This window comes from Hakea prostrata, chromosome 1 (assembly GCF_041222555.1).
Source record: "Hakea prostrata isolate BN-2017 chromosome 1, UWA_Hpros_2, whole genome shotgun sequence".
In the NCBI taxonomy this organism is placed as follows: domain Eukaryota; kingdom Viridiplantae; phylum Streptophyta; class Magnoliopsida; order Proteales; family Proteaceae; genus Hakea; species Hakea prostrata.
The window spans coordinates 1,720,514-1,739,308 of record NC_142600.1 but is presented as its reverse complement, the minus strand read 5'-3'; the positions used below and the strand labels follow the sequence as shown (position 1 = coordinate 1,739,308).

The 18,795-nt window shown below is 39.1% G+C and overlaps 2 protein-coding genes and 1 pseudogene across 3 annotated transcripts; 1 reads left to right on the top strand and 2 right to left on the bottom strand.

The window, feature by feature from the left end:
- The first annotated feature begins 1,634 nt into the window (after positions 1 to 1,634).
- LOC149026546 (uncharacterized) lies at positions 1,635 to 6,083 on the top strand. Its single transcript, XM_089154045.1, has 2 exons — positions 1,635 to 4,099; positions 4,193 to 6,083. The coding sequence occupies exon 1, from the start codon at positions 2,352 to 2,354 to the stop codon at positions 3,858 to 3,860; it is 1,509 nt and encodes a 502-aa protein (XP_089010171.1). The 5' UTR covers positions 1,635 to 2,351; the 3' UTR covers positions 3,861 to 4,099; positions 4,193 to 6,083.
- Positions 5,906 to 8,227, bottom strand: LOC149026545 (heat shock cognate 70 kDa protein-like; annotated as a pseudogene). The gene is made up of 2 exons (XR_016173153.1): positions 7,442 to 8,227; positions 5,906 to 7,353 (listed from the first exon to the last, which is right to left on the bottom strand). The product of XR_016173153.1 is annotated as a heat shock cognate 70 kDa protein-like (transcript).
- Positions 8,228 to 9,575: 1,348 nt separating this feature from the next.
- LOC149026544 (heat shock cognate 70 kDa protein 2-like) lies at positions 9,576 to 12,295 on the bottom strand. The gene is made up of 2 exons (XM_089154037.1): positions 11,965 to 12,295; positions 9,576 to 11,440 (listed from the first exon to the last, which is right to left on the bottom strand). Exons 1-2 carry the CDS (start codon positions 12,176 to 12,178, stop codon positions 9,708 to 9,710), a joined length of 1,947 nt encoding a protein of 648 aa, XP_089010163.1. The 5' UTR covers positions 12,179 to 12,295; the 3' UTR covers positions 9,576 to 9,707.
- Between the last annotated feature and the right edge of the window lie 6,500 nt (positions 12,296 to 18,795).

Below are 18,795 nucleotides of genomic sequence, written 5' to 3'. Positions count from 1 at the left end.
TGGTCATTTTATATGCATCCATTTTGATCGCACCATATTGAATTTGTATATGGGTTTCTAGTCGTTGATGGTGCGATCAACGACTAGAAACCCAATACAAAGCAATTCAATGATTCCCATATACAAATTCAGAAAAAAATCCTAATGAGACAACGACACACAGTAAGCTTGATCGGGAGAAAGAGGGAGAGAGAGGGCAAAAGGTGAGCCCAGAGCTAGAAAAGAGTTATACAACTCTTCAATTTGCACATTCGATTGCAAATTCTTTCAGGGTAGGGGGTTTCGAGAGCTCTTTTCGTTCAAGTAAGAATAATTCAATGAGAGTTTAGGGTTATAAGAGAAGACATTTTCTTTTTGTGTAAAAAAACTCAACTGCCCCATCAGCATCAATGCCTAGTTGTGACTTGTGCCCCTTCATTTTTCACAAAACTACGCCCGTGTCCAAGGAGTTCCAACAGGCAAAAACTTACCGGTTTGACACACTTTTTTTAGACCTAATTATCGAACAAAATTTTAGATTCTCTGCCCAAATAAAAAATTAGAATAGAAACAAGTGTGCTGGGATATCTTACAATCTCTAAGGACTTGTTTGGTTACATGAATGAGAATTATACTTGTTTGATTGTAAAAATCTCTAGATTCATGAATTCTATACTATAGATTCACCTTTTTTACACTAAAAACGTGAATCTATAGATTTAAGGGTAAGGGTGAAATCCAAGAGATTTCAAAAAACCTATACATTTGCACATTCACAAAAATCACATCGATCAAATATTTTTTTAGGATGAATCCACAGATTTCATTCCATAACCAAACACTTAATTTTATAAATTATGACTCCATAGATTTGAAGTTTATAGATTTGAAATCTCTAGATATTTGAGATCTCTAGACTCATGTAACCAAAGAGTCCTAAAAAACCCAATTATCACTACTTCTCAAAATAACAATGGATTCAAGTTTAATGTAAAGGAAATTATAGAAATTAAGGGCCTGTTTGGTTACATGAGTCTGGAGATTTCAAATATCTAGAGATTTCAAATCTATAGACTTCAAATCTATGGAGTTATAATTTATAAAATTAAGTGTTTGGTTGTGGAATGAAATCTGTGAATTCATCCTAAAAATTTATTTGATCGACATGATTTTTGTGAATGTCATGATGCTTTTGAAATCTCGATCCTAAATCTAATTCCCTTTCCAAACATGGATTCGTTTAATGAATCCGAGATTTGAAATCTCTAGAATGTAAGAAGATTACACATGAGATCAACAGGAGGAGAAGATGCATGGAAATGGATGCCATTTCTTTTCTTTCTTTTTCCCTTTTAATAAAAAAATTTACATGCATCAATAATTGAATTGATAACTACAAGAGTTATGTGAAACGGTTACACATAATTCAATTGATAACCATTACGACTTATTTATGTAGAGACTCCATCTTTATCCTTTCACTGGTATACCTTATCTCTTGTTTCACACTGTCACCTACCTAACCTTTGAAAAGTATTCTTTTTTTTCAATTATAAAAATATAACCTACGGGACAGGGGTGCGACAAAAAGGTGAAGAGTCTTTTACTCTTTTGTTAACGTTGACAACGTTTACTAAACGGCGTTTCAGAAGAGGGGAGGAATGTGAGACGGTTTCCCCATACGGAATCCGTTATCGTTTATTGCCTTCATAGTCGACCGCACTAACTCTTTCCACTTCTTTTAAACGGAACAAGATCTGCGAAGAAGATGAGGATTGTATTTGGAAGCTCACAAGCCTGTCTCAATGGATTCAAAGCAAATTGCTAAAGGTAATCTTCCAAGATCCCCTCGATTGTTATCTGGGTTCTCCTTTAGGGTTAGAGTTATTGGATTTCTGGTGATGTCCTCCCCTTCAACTTCTCAGATTTCTTCATGGATTTGATCGCTTTGATACTCTGTTTTTCTCCTGTTCTCCGGGGATCTTGGGAGATTCTAGAGTTAGGGTTACGAATCAGTTCTCGTTTGGAAGTCTATAATCTCTTTTCCTCTTAAAGGTTTTCCGATAAGCCTCTTTCTCTACGGGTTAGAGAGCGAAACAATTCGATCTTGTCGAGGTTTAGTTGCCTGATTTGATGGTTATAGGGTTTTTGCTTTCCGAGTCAACGGTTCTGAATCTTCTGCCATTGTTTCATTTTCCATTGCTTATGTGTGGGGATTTTGTAAGTTGATTGATGAACCTAGGGTTTTCTTCGGTGGGTTTTTGTGTGGGACTGATTTCGATGATCCGTATGAGGTGCTTCCATTGATTTGGTGGTATTTATAAAATTCCAGTCCCCACCCTCAAGAAAAACCCTAGAGGAGGTAAGGGAAAATGGGGGAAGCTCTTCTCACTACGCTATCCATGGAGAACCATCACCCATCCACCCTCTTATCAATGGATTCAGGCGCCAACACGCATGATGAATTGGAGCGAGAGATTACCAGGCAGATAATCCTTTCCCGACCGCCGGATATCAATTTGCCATTGTCTGCCGAACGCAGCCCACCGCCCCAGCCGTGGAACCCTGAGCCTTGTGATATTCTAGATGTTGGGCTTGGGTCTCAGATCTATGAAACGGAGACTCTCCTCACTCTGCCCAAGATAGGCAGGAAATGTGCCAAGCGGGTCGACAGCATCTGGGGCGCCTGGTTTTTCTTCAGCTTCTACTTCAAGCCAGTTTTGAATGACAAGTCCAAGGTTAAGATCACACGGGACACGAATGGAGTTTCAGGGTTCGACAAATCGGATCTCCATCTCGATGTGTTCCTGGTTCAGCATGATATGGAGAACATGTACATGTGGGTTTTCAGGGAAAGGCCTGAAAATGCTTTGGGTAAGATGCAGCTTAGGAGTTACATGAATGGGCACTCCCGCCAAGGAGAGCGCCCCTTTCCGTTCAGTGTGGATAAGGGTTTTGTTCGATCTCACAGAATGCAGAGGAAGCATTACAGGGGCCTTTCTAATCCTCAGTGTGTGCATGGCATTGAGGTTGTTCCGTCACCTAATCTCATGGGTCTTGACGAGGAAGAACAGAAAAGGTGGATGGAACTTACCGGGAGGGACTTGAATTTCACCATCCCGCCTGAGGCTTGTGACTTTGGTTCATGGAGAAACCTTCCCAACACAGAGTTTGAGCTTGACAGGCACGCTTCTGTAAAAAGTAACAACCCGCAATCCCTGCCGAGGAGACTGCTTAATGGGTCTGGCCTGAATTTGTCCACCCAACCTTCGAACCATGTTAATGGTGATGGGATGGACCTGTCACCAGTTTCCGGCAAACGTAGAAAAGACTTCTTCCCACATGGGAATGACGATGATTGTTGTTTGCCTATGAATTCACATTCTGATCGACTTTCAGATATGGAGGTTCACCCAACTGAGCCACTCTGGTTGAATGAATTCAGTGGTGTGATGAGGAACATATATGGACCCGTCACCGCTGCAAAAACTGTTTATGAAGACGCTGAAGGGTACTTGATCATTGTTAGCGTGCCTTTTGCAGATCTTCAGAAGGTGAAAGTTTCATGGAGGAATACTCTCACACGTGGGATTGTAAAGATATCCTGTGTAAGTACAGCCCGCATGCCGTTCATCAAGAGACATGATAGGACATTCAAGCTCACAGATCCATCCCCTGAGCACTGCCCTCCTGGGGAATTCATTAGGGAAATCCCCCTTGCAACCCGGATTCCAGAAGATGCAAAGCTAGAAGCATACTATGACGAGACTGGGACAGTTCTGGAAATTATGGTTCCAAAACACCGTGTGGGTCCAGAAGAACATGAGGTCCGTGTGTGCCTTCGTCCACACCTTGGAACCAATGAGTTGCTGTTGACTTGAAAGAGGCATTGATAAGAAAAATGTAAGGGTGTTTGGTATGTTCAGTGTTTCATCCTACACAAACTCTGTATCATAGAAATGAAATTATATAGAATGGAAAAAGAAGAAAGAAAAGAAAAAAAGATGCATTCTTAATGTGCATATTGCACTCCTGTTTCTGGTCTGCCACTAATTGTTTTGGTTTGTTCTTATGTGTCTGATTAGCTTCTGGAGCAGCAAACTTTGTTTCCCCTTTTCTGGTAAGGGTCCTGCAACCTTGAATCTTGGTTTTTTAACTCTGGAATAAAATGGCACCTATACAGATTCTATTTTTATCTAGTGTTTTTTTGCAGACGTTGGGTGTAGCATTGACTGAAAGGTTTTCTGTCACTCTCGACTCTCTACTTAGCCTGATGGAGAACATTGTATATGCATTAATAGGCTCATCTGACAGAGTTTTCTTAATGTGGTTATTGTATCTGATTGTTGTGTGTGCTCGTTAATGCAGTATAATTTGATTCTATATCCAAGTAAGATTTGTTATCCTTATTGGTGTCTGTAGCTGTGATATCAGTTTTTACAGTGTCGATGTATATGTCAAGTTTCTATTGCAGCAGATCCTAGTGTATTAAGTGGTTAATATTTCCAAGGATTTAAACGGATTGAATTTGTATGTGGATAATGGCTGTCTGAATTTTTGATATTCTTGTTGATCTTTCGTACCTTCCAACTCTTTTTGAAAAGAAAGATTAAAATTAAAAGACACTCTTCCTACTGAGAATGTATTGTTGGATTAGTTAGACCTGACTGCAGTCACTCGCTCTCTCTCTCTCTCTCTCTCTGATCGGTCTGTTTGAAACAGTTGATATCTTTGAACCTATATGCATGGAGTTGTTGCTAGACTTGGTGGTTATGGCAATAGGACATGCCTGGGACCATATGTGAAATTGTTCTCATATAATGGATGTATAAATGCTCATGTCAAAGATATATGCTGACCCCGGCATCAGTTATTTCTCCTGTTGATTTCAGGAGTTTCTCTTCCACAAGTTCAGCATTTGCTATGAAGTTGGAGACTGAACTAGTTTCACCCTTCTGTGGAGATTTCTGGAGATTGATTTTGATATTCTTTATTACTTGATAATCAGGGATGCTGTCAGGCTTATTATGATCTGGATCAGATTGGAATCAGTCTGTACGTTCTGAATCCTGAATCAATATTCCTGGTATTTGAACTCTGATCTAGGGCAAACAAGTCTGTGTCAGGCAAGTGAAGTGATCATGAAAGGAACGAGATGACCCAAATGGAAAACTTTCCGATACAGAACTCAGCTCCAGTAAGCCGGCTGCATGGCTCTTCGTGGCCCATATTGTCATCTCTAATCTTCTGAAGCATCACAGTTTTGTCAAAAGTGGATTGCTTGCTTTGAAGGATGCTGGAGGCAGTTTGGTTCTGGGGTTACTGATCATCTACTTCCGAGTTTTGCATCGACTGGTGAGGGAGGCTATTGTTTCTAAAATCGGTTAATCAGCACTAAAACTGTTCTGAGTTGCACTCTCACTAACCATTGGGGTTGTGAGGTTCTATTCCACTATTTCCAGCATCCTTCAGTGGTCTCTACCATTCCCTTGTATATTGTCTTCTTCGTATGTGCTTTTACTTGTGTTCCTGGTGATTACTCTTATCGCGTAATGGACTTTTGTTACTAGTTACTTAAATTTTGGAGTATTGAGATTCCTTTTTCTCTTACGATTTACTTAATTCTTGTGTCAGTCCCCTCTTTGGGTGTATGTTTTTTCTCCCCTAAGAAGAATTTTAAATTTGTAGCAGCTTCAGCTTCCTTGAGGAGTTGAGTTCTCTGCATCGTGAAGAACTACTACATGATGTCTATGTGGCAGCCTTGGGTCGAAGGTATTTCCACTTCTAACAGACTGACACCATGCCCTTATATAAAGCTGTGAAAACTTTCTTCGGAAAAATGAAAATTCTTTTGATATTTCTTATCATTATTTTTGTCTGCAATCGTGGAATTACAGATGCTCTCCAGCACTTTCATCTTGTCCACAACTTGTCCAGAAGCCGGTTGCTCGAGCCCACCATATAGCCTGCTCACTACTATCTTCTCCTTGTCTTCTGTGCATCCTTCACCATTTCCTGTATCTCCTCCTGCAACAACCTTCCTTTATTGCTAGTGATGGTGACCTTGTTCTCCTCACACTTCTCGCCTCTGAGAAAGACATTTAATATTCCATTCGCGTGGATTTCAAATCCGAGTTTGATCTGCGGAATACCCCTTGGAGCAGGTGGAATGCCTGAGACCTCAAACTTGCTGCTTGTTGTCCCTGGTCATTATCCTCTCACCCTCGTATACCTGGATCAGCATTCCAGGTTGGTTATCCCAGTGAGTAGAGAACACTTGCTGCTCTTGGATAGGAACGCAGGTGTTCCTGGGGATCAACACTTTTGTGACACCTCCAACCGTCTCCAAACCGAGTGAAAGGGGGCAAACATCCAGAGTCAACACATACGGCAGCGTCTCATTGCTCTCGCCGCTAAGGTTTGCAGCAAAAACGGCAGCGCCATAAGCCACGGCCTCGTCGGGGTTGATACTTTTACAGAGTTCCTTCCCGTTGAAGAAACCCTGCAACAGCTGCTGTAGCTTGGGAATCCTCGTAGATCCACCGACTAGTACTATTTCATGGACGTTGCTCTGATCCAACTTGGCATCTCTGAGACATTTCTCCACATGCCAGATACAATCCCTAAACAGATCCATGTTGAGCTCCTCAAATCTGGTTCTGGTTATGGTTGAGTAGAAGTCAATACCCTCCTCGTACAAGGAATCAATCTCAATGGTGGTCTGAGCACTGGAAGAGAGAATTCTCTTCGCCTTCTCGCAAGACGTTTTCAACCTCCTAAGTGCTGTTGGATTATCAGTTCCGATGTCCTTGTTGTGCTTCTGCTTGAACTCTTGGACGAAGTGGTTCACCATTCTATTATCAAAGTCCTCTCCTCCGAGGTGAGAATCTCCTGTCGTGGCTTTAACTTCGAAGATTTCTTCTTCGATGGTAATGAGAGAAACATCAAAAGTGCCACCACCAAGATCAAAGACGAGAACATTCCTTTCACCAACGCTGTTACCCTTTCTTCTTCTATCATCAAGATCGTAAGCGATGGCGGCAGCCGTAGGCTCGTTGATGATACGCATGACGTTGAGGCCAGCGATGAGCCCTGCATCTTTTGTGGCCTGACGCTGAGAGTCGTTGAAATAGGCCGGAACTGTAACAACCGCGTTCTTTACAGTAGAATTGAGGTGATTTTCAGCAATTTCACGCATATTCATGAGGACCATGGAAGAAATTTCCTCTGCAACGAACTGCCTTTCTTCACCCTTTGATGTCACCACGATCATTGGTCTATCACCAGGGCCAGCATTTACCTTGAAGGGCCATAGTTTGATGTCACCTTGAACAGAGGAGTCGCTGAATCTCCTACCAATCAAACGTTTCGCATCTAGAATGACAGAACAACCAAACATCATAATCCTTGAAGTGAAAGGAGATCCTGGTTCAAAGTGAGATAGAAATAGCAAGAAACATACCAAAGATTGTATTGATCGGGTTCATCGTAAACTGATTCATGGCTACATCTCCGATCAAACGCTCTGTATCAGTGAAGGCAACAGAGGAAGGAGTAGTCCTGTTGCCTTGATCGTTGGCTATAATCTCAACATGATCGTGTTGCCATACTCCGACACAAGAATATGTAGTTCCTAGATCTATTCCTATTGCCGGAAGATCAATTTTGCCGACCATTTTTACTTTCTGAGAATGAAGCGAAAAAAACCGAAGAACTAAAACTGGAGCTATGGTCTACAAAATAAAAAACCCAAAGTCAAGTTCCAATTGATACTACTAGCCGATTGACTAACCGAAAGACATGGACGATTTAAGGAACTTTCTTCACACCGAGCTCAAAATTGGTCTTCTGGGATGAACTGAATATATATCCTTTTTATTAACATACAGTTGACTCAAAACATAGTTGTATACATGTCAGAGGGGAAATGATAATAAAATAATGAAGATAAATAACACCAAACAGGCCTTTGATAACTGAAATGGAAGAAAGTGATTACTTTGCTTGGTGGAAGAGAATGATTAAGCGTACGGAGCTAATGTACGTAAAATCTGGAATGATGCCTTCTTCCTGTGAGTGTTCTACATATATGGCTGGAAGGAATTCTAGAAGACATGATGCAACAGGCAAAACATCCAAGTTAATGTTGGAATTCATGTTGAAGGAGCTCGCCTTGCACGGTTTTATAAAAAGGAACTCAGACATCATAGAAAGGACCAGATGACAATTAAGAAGCTGACAATCCTCAAATTTCAAATGACTATAAGAAACAAGGCATACATACATATATAGAGTTCCAACCAGGTAAACGGGTTGATTCATCTCGTTTGTTTTTGTTGTACTGCAGGGCTGTGTCCCCACACTCCATCAAGAGAAGGAAGTCAATGAAATCTATTGTATCAGGTCCATTTATTGACAAGACATAAACCATCCATTTCCCCCTAATGAAAGATACATGTCCATCAAGAAAAGAACGAACATTGGTCATGGAATCCACATCACACAGGTCTTGGATCCAGGTAGTCGGATGTAACCAACCTTTTGGGCTCCTAATTCAAGGATCTCCCTTGCCAGAGAATGTGCTACTACATTACCTTCTCTAGAAACATGAAAAAAAACTAACAAAAATCAAAACGTGATGCCAGCTCCCAGGCATCTTGTAACATATATATATATATATATATATATATATATATATATATATATATACACACATAGAGGTTGGACCTCGTATGGGATGGGCTTAACAGGCTCAGTCGAATATGAGAAAACCTTCCCATGAGTGAGTGAGTACCTCAATTGCATTGTGCTTCAATGCATTCTCCGTAAGCGTGAAGCATTCATTCCTGCTCTAACCGCCATTGCCTCACCTTGAAGAGCTGGAACTACGTAGAACAGGTTCTGACCAAGGGTGCGCAACTCCAGCGGGCCCAGATGGTCTGGGCCTTGGAACAGAGCCATTTCAACATCTCTTTATTTCAAGCTGGCGGGGCGGGGCCTTCCTGTACTGTTATCATCATCCGGATCCGGAGGACGTACCAGGCTTGAAGTAACCAACAACTTTGGCCTCCAGGAATTCACTACTAGCCTTAACAACTCTAATCACCACTTCGACCGCTCTCCACTTCAGTTGTTTTAAGATACGTTCGTTTGGAACGAGCAACCCAAATAAACTGAAACTAGCATAATCGAGAAAGTAACCTCTGCGTCACTCTCATCAAGTGCGCCGTAGTATCTCACGTTTTGTTTAACATGGAAGCCAAATTTAATCTCTCGAAACCTGCATTGTCAATGAGGTAAAGTAGGAAGGAAAGAAGAAGAAGAGAAAAAAAAAGAAGAAAGGCCAGTCCTTCTTACACACTAGCACCTCTCAGGCCAAAATGAGACACTCACATAGAGGCCCGCCGCACACAGCTTTGCTATCAAGACTGTCGTCTACGCTGTGCCAAAATGAAGCCCCCTACCACTCATTCACAAGACCACAGATGGAGAGACTAATAAATCCTCCTCCTTTTTATCATTGAGACAGAAATCTTAATTTCATATTTCATATACAATAAAAAAGAGTGACAAAAATTGCAACAGAAAAAAGGATATTTGATTCGGTAGCATTTAAATAAATACTTAAGTATAAATACCTACGATATTAAGAGAGCTCCATAGCAAAACGCCAGGTCGAAAAAACAAGAAGACAAAGCATAACAACAAGTGTATTGATGGGAAAAAATTTAGTCGACTTCCTCGATCTTTGGACCAGCACCGCTTCCACCAGAAGGAGGTGCATCATCGTCAACGCCACCGTCCATACCAGCCCCAGCTCCCTGGTACATCTTGGCTATAATTGGGTTGCAGATACTCTCCAGCTCCTTCATTTTGTCATCAAACTCATCAGCCTCCGCGAGCTGGTTGCTGTCGAGCCACTGGATGGCTTGTTCGATTGCATCTTCAATCTTTTTCTTGTCTGCAGCAGCGAGCTTAGATCCAATTTTCTCATCCTTGATCGTGTTTCTCATGTTGTAAGCGTAGTTTTCCAAGGTGTTCTTGGCCTCGACTTTCTTCTTGTGTTCCTCATCCTCTGCCTTGTACTTCTCAGAGTCGTGCACCATTTTCTCTATCTCCTCCTTAGACAATCTACCCTTGTCGTTGGTGATGGTGATCTTGTTCTTTTGCCCAGTAGTTTTGTCCTCAGCAGAGACATTCAGGATACCGTTCGCGTCAATGTCAAAGCATACTGTGATCTGAGGAACACCTCTGGGAGCCGGAGGGATTCCAGAGAGCTCAAACTTGCCAAGCAAGTTGTTGTCCCTGGTCCTCGTCCTCTCACCCTCGTAAACTTGGATAAGCACACCAGGTTGGTTGTCAGAGTAGGTGGAGAAAACCTGCTCTTTCTTGGTGGGAATTGTGGTGTTTCTGGGAATCAACACCGTCATTACACCTCCAGCGGTCTCCAAACCAGTTGACAAAGGAGTAACATCCAGTAGCAAAAGGTCCTGCACCTTCTCGTTGCCCTCACCACTGAGGATGGCAGCCTGAACTGCGGCACCATAAGCAACTGCCTCGTCAGGGTTGATATTCTTGCACAGTTCCTTTCCGTTGAAGAAATCTTGCAAAAGCTGCTGGACCTTGGGAATCCTAGTGGATCCACCAACCAACACAACTTCATGGACGGTGCTCTTATCCATTTTAGCATCCCTCAGACACTTCTCCACAGGTTCCATGCACTTCCTGAAAAGATCCATGTTAAGCTCCTCGAATCTGGCCCTGGTAATGGTAGAGTAGAAGTCAACACCTTCATACAAGGAATCAATCTCAATGGTGGTCTGAGCAGTTGAAGAAAGAGTTCTTTTCGCCCTCTCACAAGACGTTCTCAGCCTCCTCAAAGCCCTGGGGTTTCCAGTAATGTCCTTCTTATGCTTCCTCTTGAACTCCTGAACGAAGTGGTTCACCATTCTGTTATCGAAGTCCTCTCCTCCAAGATGAGTATCCCCAGCTGTAGCCTTCACCTCGAATATACCCTCTTCAATGGTAAGGAGTGAAACATCAAAGGTACCACCTCCCAGATCAAAAATAAGGATATTCTTTTCACCGACACTGGCTGCCTTCTTGTCTAGCCCATAAGCAATAGCGGCAGCAGTGGGCTCATTGATAATACGCATGACATTGAGGCCCGCAATGACTCCCGCATCCTTTGTGGCCTGACGTTGCGAATCATTGAAATATGCAGGTACTGTAACAACGGCGTTCTTCACGGTAGAACCAAGGAATGCCTCAGCAATCTCACGCATTTTGATAAGGACCATGGAAGAAATTTCCTCAGCTGCGAATTGCTTTTCCTCACCTTTGTATGTCACCACGATCATAGGTTTATCAGCAGGTCCAGGAATGACCTTGAAGGGCCACAGCTTGACGTCACTTTGAACAGTAGAGTCGCTGAATCTTCTACCGATCAAACGCTTGGCATCTAGAATGACACAGAAAAGGCAGAGAAAGATGCATTAGAACCTCAGCATTCTTATAGAAAGGAAAAACAGGGAATATAAATGAGAAACTGCAATTCCTCAACTAGGTACTTTTATACCCTGTCGAACGAATAGATACAATCTTTAAGAGGAAAACACAAGACCGCAATAAAACTGCAAATTAGACAGAAGGCGTCTCTGCTCTGAAGACTTATAAATCAAAGACGACAATTAATGTAGTGGAACAGGCAAAATGGAGTCTATGTTCCAACCTTCCAGTTAATGAATGAATTAACACATATTTAATCGCCTACAAGATCAATCGAGGAGTATTACGGATTATAAACCGATAAGAAATTTCTAGGGATAATTTAGTAGCAGCAGTCCTCTGCTGAGATCTAACATAACAAGGCTTAAGCAGAATCTAAAAAATAAAAACAGATCTGATGCAACAACCCGTTCCATTAAGATCACGAGTCGGACAAGAAGAAAAAGAAAGAAACAAATATATGTAGCATAAACTTACCAAAAACGGTGTTGATTGGGTTCATCGCGACCTGGTTCTTGGCCGCATCTCCGATCAAACGCTCGGTATCGGTGAAAGCAACGTAAGAAGGAGTTGTCCTGTTTCCTTGGTCATTGGCTATGATCTCCACACGATCATGTTGCCATACTCCAACGCAAGAGTATGTCGTCCCTAGATCGATTCCGATCGCAGGACCTTCACCTTTGGCGGCCATTGTTTTTGAACAGTATAGCCGGAAGAAAAAAAACTAAAAAACAAAACGAATTGAAAGGGCTTCGCAGTAAAACGAATTGGAGCTAGGGTTTTGTATCGAGCAATAAAATTCTAAAGACGATTGGAGAATCCATTATATAGGATCAGACTGGGTTCCAGAAAGTTCCAATGAATTATTGCCAGTCGTCCGATTGAAAAAAAAAATGGATGGCTTGAAACAAATATCCACGAATTTATTCAATGGTTGAAAATTCGCTATTCTAGTATTTTCTGGAAACTTCTTAAACCCATCTTTTTGGCATGGCGAAGCCTATGGTGATGCCACGTGTAAAAGACACATTTAAGAGCTGAAAGTAAAATATGGAGGTTTAAGTGTAATACAATTTATTTTTTTTAATATAAAATTCATTCGGGCGAATTTGCGCATACATACATACATATTTTTTAATTTATTATTTATTATTTAATTTTTAAAAAGATTCCTCGGCAGCCGTGTTATCTTCGCTTCTTCAGCCTTCTATGAAATTTCAAAACCTCAATACCTCACACCTCCATTTCTTCAATCAAAACCATATGTTATTTTCTTCAATCAAAATCATGAACATCAAGTTTTTTTTATTTCTTCTTTTAGATAAGGCCAGGGTGCATAACAACTTTATCTCTCACACATCATCCCAAAAAAGACAATAATCAAGCAGTGGTAGCATTCTTAACTCCATGAGCTTTACGAACTCATCCTTTTTGGAAAGTTATTGCTATTGTACAAGATATTTTTCATCTTGTCGACACCTTCTTTGAAGATCAGTTTCTGTCAAATTTGTCACAAATTTCTCGCTAATTTCACTACCGATGTCCTTGGTTCTTTTATATTACTTTCCCTTCCCCTTCCTTGTATTTTGATAATCTAGATGTAAAATACCTAAAAGATTAGATATGCCAGCTCTTGCACCAATTTGTCAAAGTTGTTGCGAACCCCACCCCGCACCCATTCCCCGGTGGCATGAGAGACACGCCTACCAGGTCCACCCTGATTTCATCTAAACTCCGTGCACATTAGCAGAATTCATTCCGCTCCTCAATCGCCTTGGACAGAAAAGCAAAACGAAGAAGAGGTGGCGCATTTATATTATAGCGGGTTTTAGTAAAGGATCTCCAGCAGGGAACGATGCTCCTTCTCATGCCCGTTTGCCAACATCCAGAGAACCCGCCTTACTAAATAAGTATTATTCATGACAAATATAATATATATATATATATATATATTATATCAAACCATATGGTATTAATCGGGGAAAAAAAACCTATATGGCATTAAAACCTGCAACAAAATAAAAACTAAAACCCTAAAATTTCATTCCTCTAATTTCCAACACCGACCAAAATTGATTGAGAGGTACTTTCCTAATACATAAAACCTCAAAAATGATACACTTCAATGGCACTAAAAGGCTTCACATATGCATTTTTGTCTAAATTAATTCTTCACGATCGTCTACCTAGAAGGGGGAAAAATCCCCATTTGATATTTTTTCTTGAGTTTTTAAGAAAATGTTTTAGAATCAGGATCAAGTCCCCAGATAGGAGGTCATAGGTAGATTTGTAAATAAACAGCGAATTCGCATTCTTATTCGTTTAAGGGTATTCGCATAAAAAAAAATTTACCGGAAAATATTTGCATCCGTCCATTAAGTAGCAGGATTCGTATTCGGGTAATTGTTTATCGGATCGGATAATATTTGGATAAAAAATTATCCGGATAGAATAACGTATTTAACAGTTTTCTTTGAAAATGGATGATAATCGGATTCAGAGACCCGTAATAAGAAATAAAAAAATTATCCGGTTAAAATAAAATATTAAACATTTTTTTTTTTTTAATCAAAGGGGGTTGGTCCAAGTGGTAAAAAATCCCTGCTGGGAGACTCACCCACCATAGCCAGGTGTGCGACCCAGGTCGAACCACCAGTTTATAAAACCGGGGTTGGCAAACCAAAAAAAAAAACACATTTTTTTTTAAAAAGGGTTGATAATCGGATTTGGAAACAAGAAATTATAAATTGAAAAAAAAAATGACAATCACCAATCAATAATTGGATTGGATTATTATCGGATATCAGATAAAGCTTCAGATTCGAATTTGAATGCTTTCTCTAAATTTATTCGGATTTGAATATTGGTGTATTCAAACTGAAACCAATACGTTTTTACAGGTCTAGTCACCACACGTACTCACAGTGGGTTTCATCTTCTTAAAATTTATAGGGTAAATATCACTTACCTCCCCTCTTAGCTGAACAAATAGCACTTACACCTCCTCTTAGTTGGATAATATCACTTACCTCCCCTCTTACCTAACAAATATATCAAACACCTCCCTTCCGTTAATTTTTTCGGTTAAATTTAACTTTTACTGTCAAATATTTTTCTAAAACCCCAAACTACCCTTGGCTAAAAATATTTTTTATTTTAAACCCTAAATTACCATGATCACCCTAGGAGTTAAACTATAAAGTACCCTCATTATTAAAAACCAAAACAACATAGTTAAAACCTAAATTATCTTTAATTATTAAAATCCTAACATACCATTTTTTTTTTTAATTATCAAACAAATAAAAAAACCCAAAATAGTAGTACATGATTAATTTTATCAACGTATCTTTTTTTTTTTTTAATTCCATTTTTAATTTTTACTTGATACTAGTTCGTGTATTTTTAAAGTACGTGTTTAATTTTATCAACATACCCTTTTTTTAATTGTATTTTTAATTTTACTTGTTAATAGTACATGTTGGGTTTTTAATGATTAAAGATAATTTGGGTTTTAACTATGGTGTTTTGGTTTTTAATAATTATTTAAATGAGGGTAATTTAGTAGTTTAATTCCTAGGGTGATTACGTTAATTTAGGGTTTAAGATAAAAAAATGTTTTTAGCCAAGGGTAGTTTAGGGTTTTAGACAAATATTTAACGATAAAAATTAAATTTAACCAAGAAAGTTAACAGAGGGGAGGTGTTTGATATATTTGCTAGGTAAGAGGGGAGGTAAGTGATATTATCCAATTAAGAGGGGGTGTAAGTGCTATTTGTCTAGTTAAGAGGGGAGGTAAATGATATTTACCCAAATTTCTATAACTTTTTATTTATGAGTCCCACATAATTTTGTAATTAAAAACTTTTGCGTGGACATTTTTCAAATAAAGCAATACTGGAAACCACCCATAACCCAAAACTATATACGCCTAACAGTTAAATAATTTGAAAGGAGGGGACCCCTAATAGAACATCAAATCGAGATCATCTTCCCCAACGAGGAGTTCCATACAAGTCGTTTTACAACAACAACAACAACAAAATCAATACAAGTCGTAACCATACATCAACCTAAAGTAACTCATTCTCACTCACATACAGGTAGATCATCGTTTTGCTCTGCAACTATCTTGTTTAAGGTCCACGGTCCAACATTTATTGGGGAAGGGTTTGTTTCCACTTAAATCGTTAGAGGCGATTATCCAATCCACATGAAAACAAACGCTATGACACGGATAAGATAAAAAGGAAAATGAAAAATTTTCATATTTTCGTTTGAATTTCCAATTGATGGAGTAGTGAACGGTTTAGAAATTCTTTTAATACCATATTTTAATTTGATTTGGGACTAGTTCCCAGTTCGGCAAGAAAGCTTATTTTATGAGAAAACTTTAGGGCATGTTTTGGTTACATGAATTTAGAGATTTCAAATATCTGGATTCATGAATGTGAGATGTGAGATTTATACCTGTTTGGTTGTAAAAATTCATGAATTCATGAAATCCAGAGATTCATCTTTTTACACTAAAAACTTGAATTTGTAGATTTATAGATATGGGTCTGAATTTCACCTGACTAAAAAAGTGCCAAATATTTACACATTCACAAAAATCACATCGACTAAACAGTCTTTTAAGATGAATCGACAGATTTCATTCTACAAATTTAGGTTAACCAAACAGTTAATTTTACGAATCATGACTCCAACAATTTTAAATTTCTATATATTTAAAATCTTCAGACTCGTGTAACCAAACAGATCCTTAAAAACTTTGGTATAAAGATCCTTAATTCTCTCCCCACCACAAAACAACCATAGGGTAATTTTATTTTCCTTCATTACTTTGTTTTAGTGGAATATAAACTAGTATCACGTGCTTTAGATTCCATAGCAATTAACTCAGTTTAATAGTGTTAAATTTCTTTTTTATAAAATGACTAAAATATTCTCTTCACCCACACTCAACCCCCACACCTCCTTACTGGAAATCACCTACCACCAGCCCCACTCGGCCGAAAATCACCCTCACAAATTTAGAAAAATAAAAAGAACCACCACCACCCGCCATTAACCAGCCGGAAATCACCCACCCTCATACAAATAGATAACTATTAAAAAAACAAAAATCTCACTTGAAATGTGGGTGAACTTCTTCAATCCTTTGATTGCTTAAGGGCCTGTTTGGTTAAGCGAATCCAGAGATTTCAAATCTCTGGATTCACAAATGGGAGATTTTTACCTGTTTGGTTGTGTGAATCCCTAGATTCATGAAATCTAGAGATTCACATTTTTACACTAAAAACATGAATCTGTAGATTTATGGGTATGAGATGAAATCCAGAGATTTCACCCATACTATCAAAGCGTTAAAGATTTGAACCATAATTCAATAAATTTTTTTTAGGATAAATCTAGAAATTTCATTCCAAAAATTCAAACTAACCAAACAGTTAATTTTACGAACCATGACTCTAGAGATTTGAAGTCTGTAGATTTGAAATCTCTAAATTTTTGAAATCTACAAACTCAAGTAACCAAACAGGCCCTAAAGGATTGTCCAAAATATTAGGTTGGTGCAATGGGTCTAGATCTTTTCCCAGATTGTCCAAAATATCTCTTAGAAGCAAGTTGTATCAAAAAAAAAAAAATGTGGTGGGTGATTTTAGGTAGGGGTGCAAGTTTGGCCCTGGCACCCCGACCCGCCCTAAGCCCGCCCTGAGCCCTAAGGGCGGGTTAGGCCAAAATATTCAGGCCCTGAACTAGGGCCAAGGGCGGGCCTGGGATTTCTCTCTGGCTCGCCTAGCCCATCCCGGCCCGGTCCTGATTTTTGTCATAATCTTGGCCCTGATTCCGACATTGATTTTGGCACTAATATTGGCCCTAACCTTGGCATTGATCTATGCCCATGATTTTGGCCCTGATTTGAGTCTGGACCCTCTACCCATATGGAGAATAATTAATTATAATCCACTTAGGTGAATATTTGACACATGTCAAATTTTAAAAACATTATCATGGGATTTTTAGACTAAAAGATGAAATTGCCGAATTTATGAATCACTCATGTTTTTCAACCAAACAGGGTTAAAAAATCGAGTTATGAGTCCAAAGATTTGAAATCCCTGGATTCTCACAACCAAACAGGCCCTTAGAGAGTCAATGAGTGATATACCATATACATATATAAGGTGCTATTTTGCGACGAATTAATGACATGTTGCATCGAGTAGCTTATTTTTTCTTAAGAGCAAAATCCCAACTTTTTTATGACTTCCCACTCCATCTGCCATCATGTCGTCTAATTGAGAGTCATTATCGGCACATCACATTGAGAAAGGTATACCACCATGATTCTCTTTAAATACTTTACATTGCTAGGTTGTGGCAAACTGTCGTAGTCTAACCACGCATTATATAATTTATGACATGTTATAGGCAATAAGTGAGCTTAAAGTTATAAACATCAACACTCCTATTATATAACCACATACAAGTGAGCTTAAATTATATAATTTCTAACATGATGTAGGTGATCAGTGAGCTTAAGGTTATGAACATCACCATTCCTATTACTTCTCTCTATGGAACATCCCATTATCGGATGATACATTTAATAGGTTAGTTTATACGAGACAATAAGGCCATCACTAACAAATTCGGGATTTTTAGAGAGTCAATGAGTGGTATACCTTATACAAATGTAAAGTGCCATTTTGCGACGGATTAATGACATGTTGAATCAGGTAGCTTATTTTTTCTACGGCGCAATATCCCACTCTTTTTTTACTTTTGACTCTATTTGCCATCATGTCATCTAATCGAGGGTCATTATCACAGCACATCACGTTCAGAAAGATATACCACCACAAATCTCCTTAAATCCTTTACATTAGTAGGTTGTGGCAATTTGTCATATTATAACTACGTATTATATAATTTATGACATGTTATAAGCGATAAATGAGCTTAAAGTTATGAAAATCACCACTCCTAAATAGAATAAACATACCTTGATTCACAACAGTTATTTGTACATGCTACCTAGTTACCATGACAGGTCTGCAAGCCTTTGTATGTGTAATTGTTCCTTCAATGAGCCAACATTGTAATCCAATAAATATGAACAACCATTTCTTTTAGAAGAATTTTTATAAGTAGACATGCAAACTATATGAATAAATTTGTACATACGTACATATATAGATTGTATGGGGATCTAAAGTTTTTTTTAATATCGTCTTCCTCGAACAATTACGGGTTTCATTCTCCATTCACTAGCCTTATAAAAGCATCTAAGTACATTGA

Coding starts and splice junctions, on each gene's coding strand:
- LOC149026546 (XM_089154045.1), top strand. CDS start 2,352: ATGGGGGAAGCTCTTCTCACTACGCTATCCATGGAGAACCATCACCCA.
- LOC149026544 (XM_089154037.1), bottom strand. CDS start 12,178: ATGGCCGCCAAAGGTGAAGGTCCTGCGATCGGAATCGATCTAGGGACG. Junction 11,441..11,964: donor CCCAATCAACACCGTTTTTG/GTAAGTTTATGC, acceptor GTGTCATTCTAG/ATGCCAAGCGTTTGATCGGT.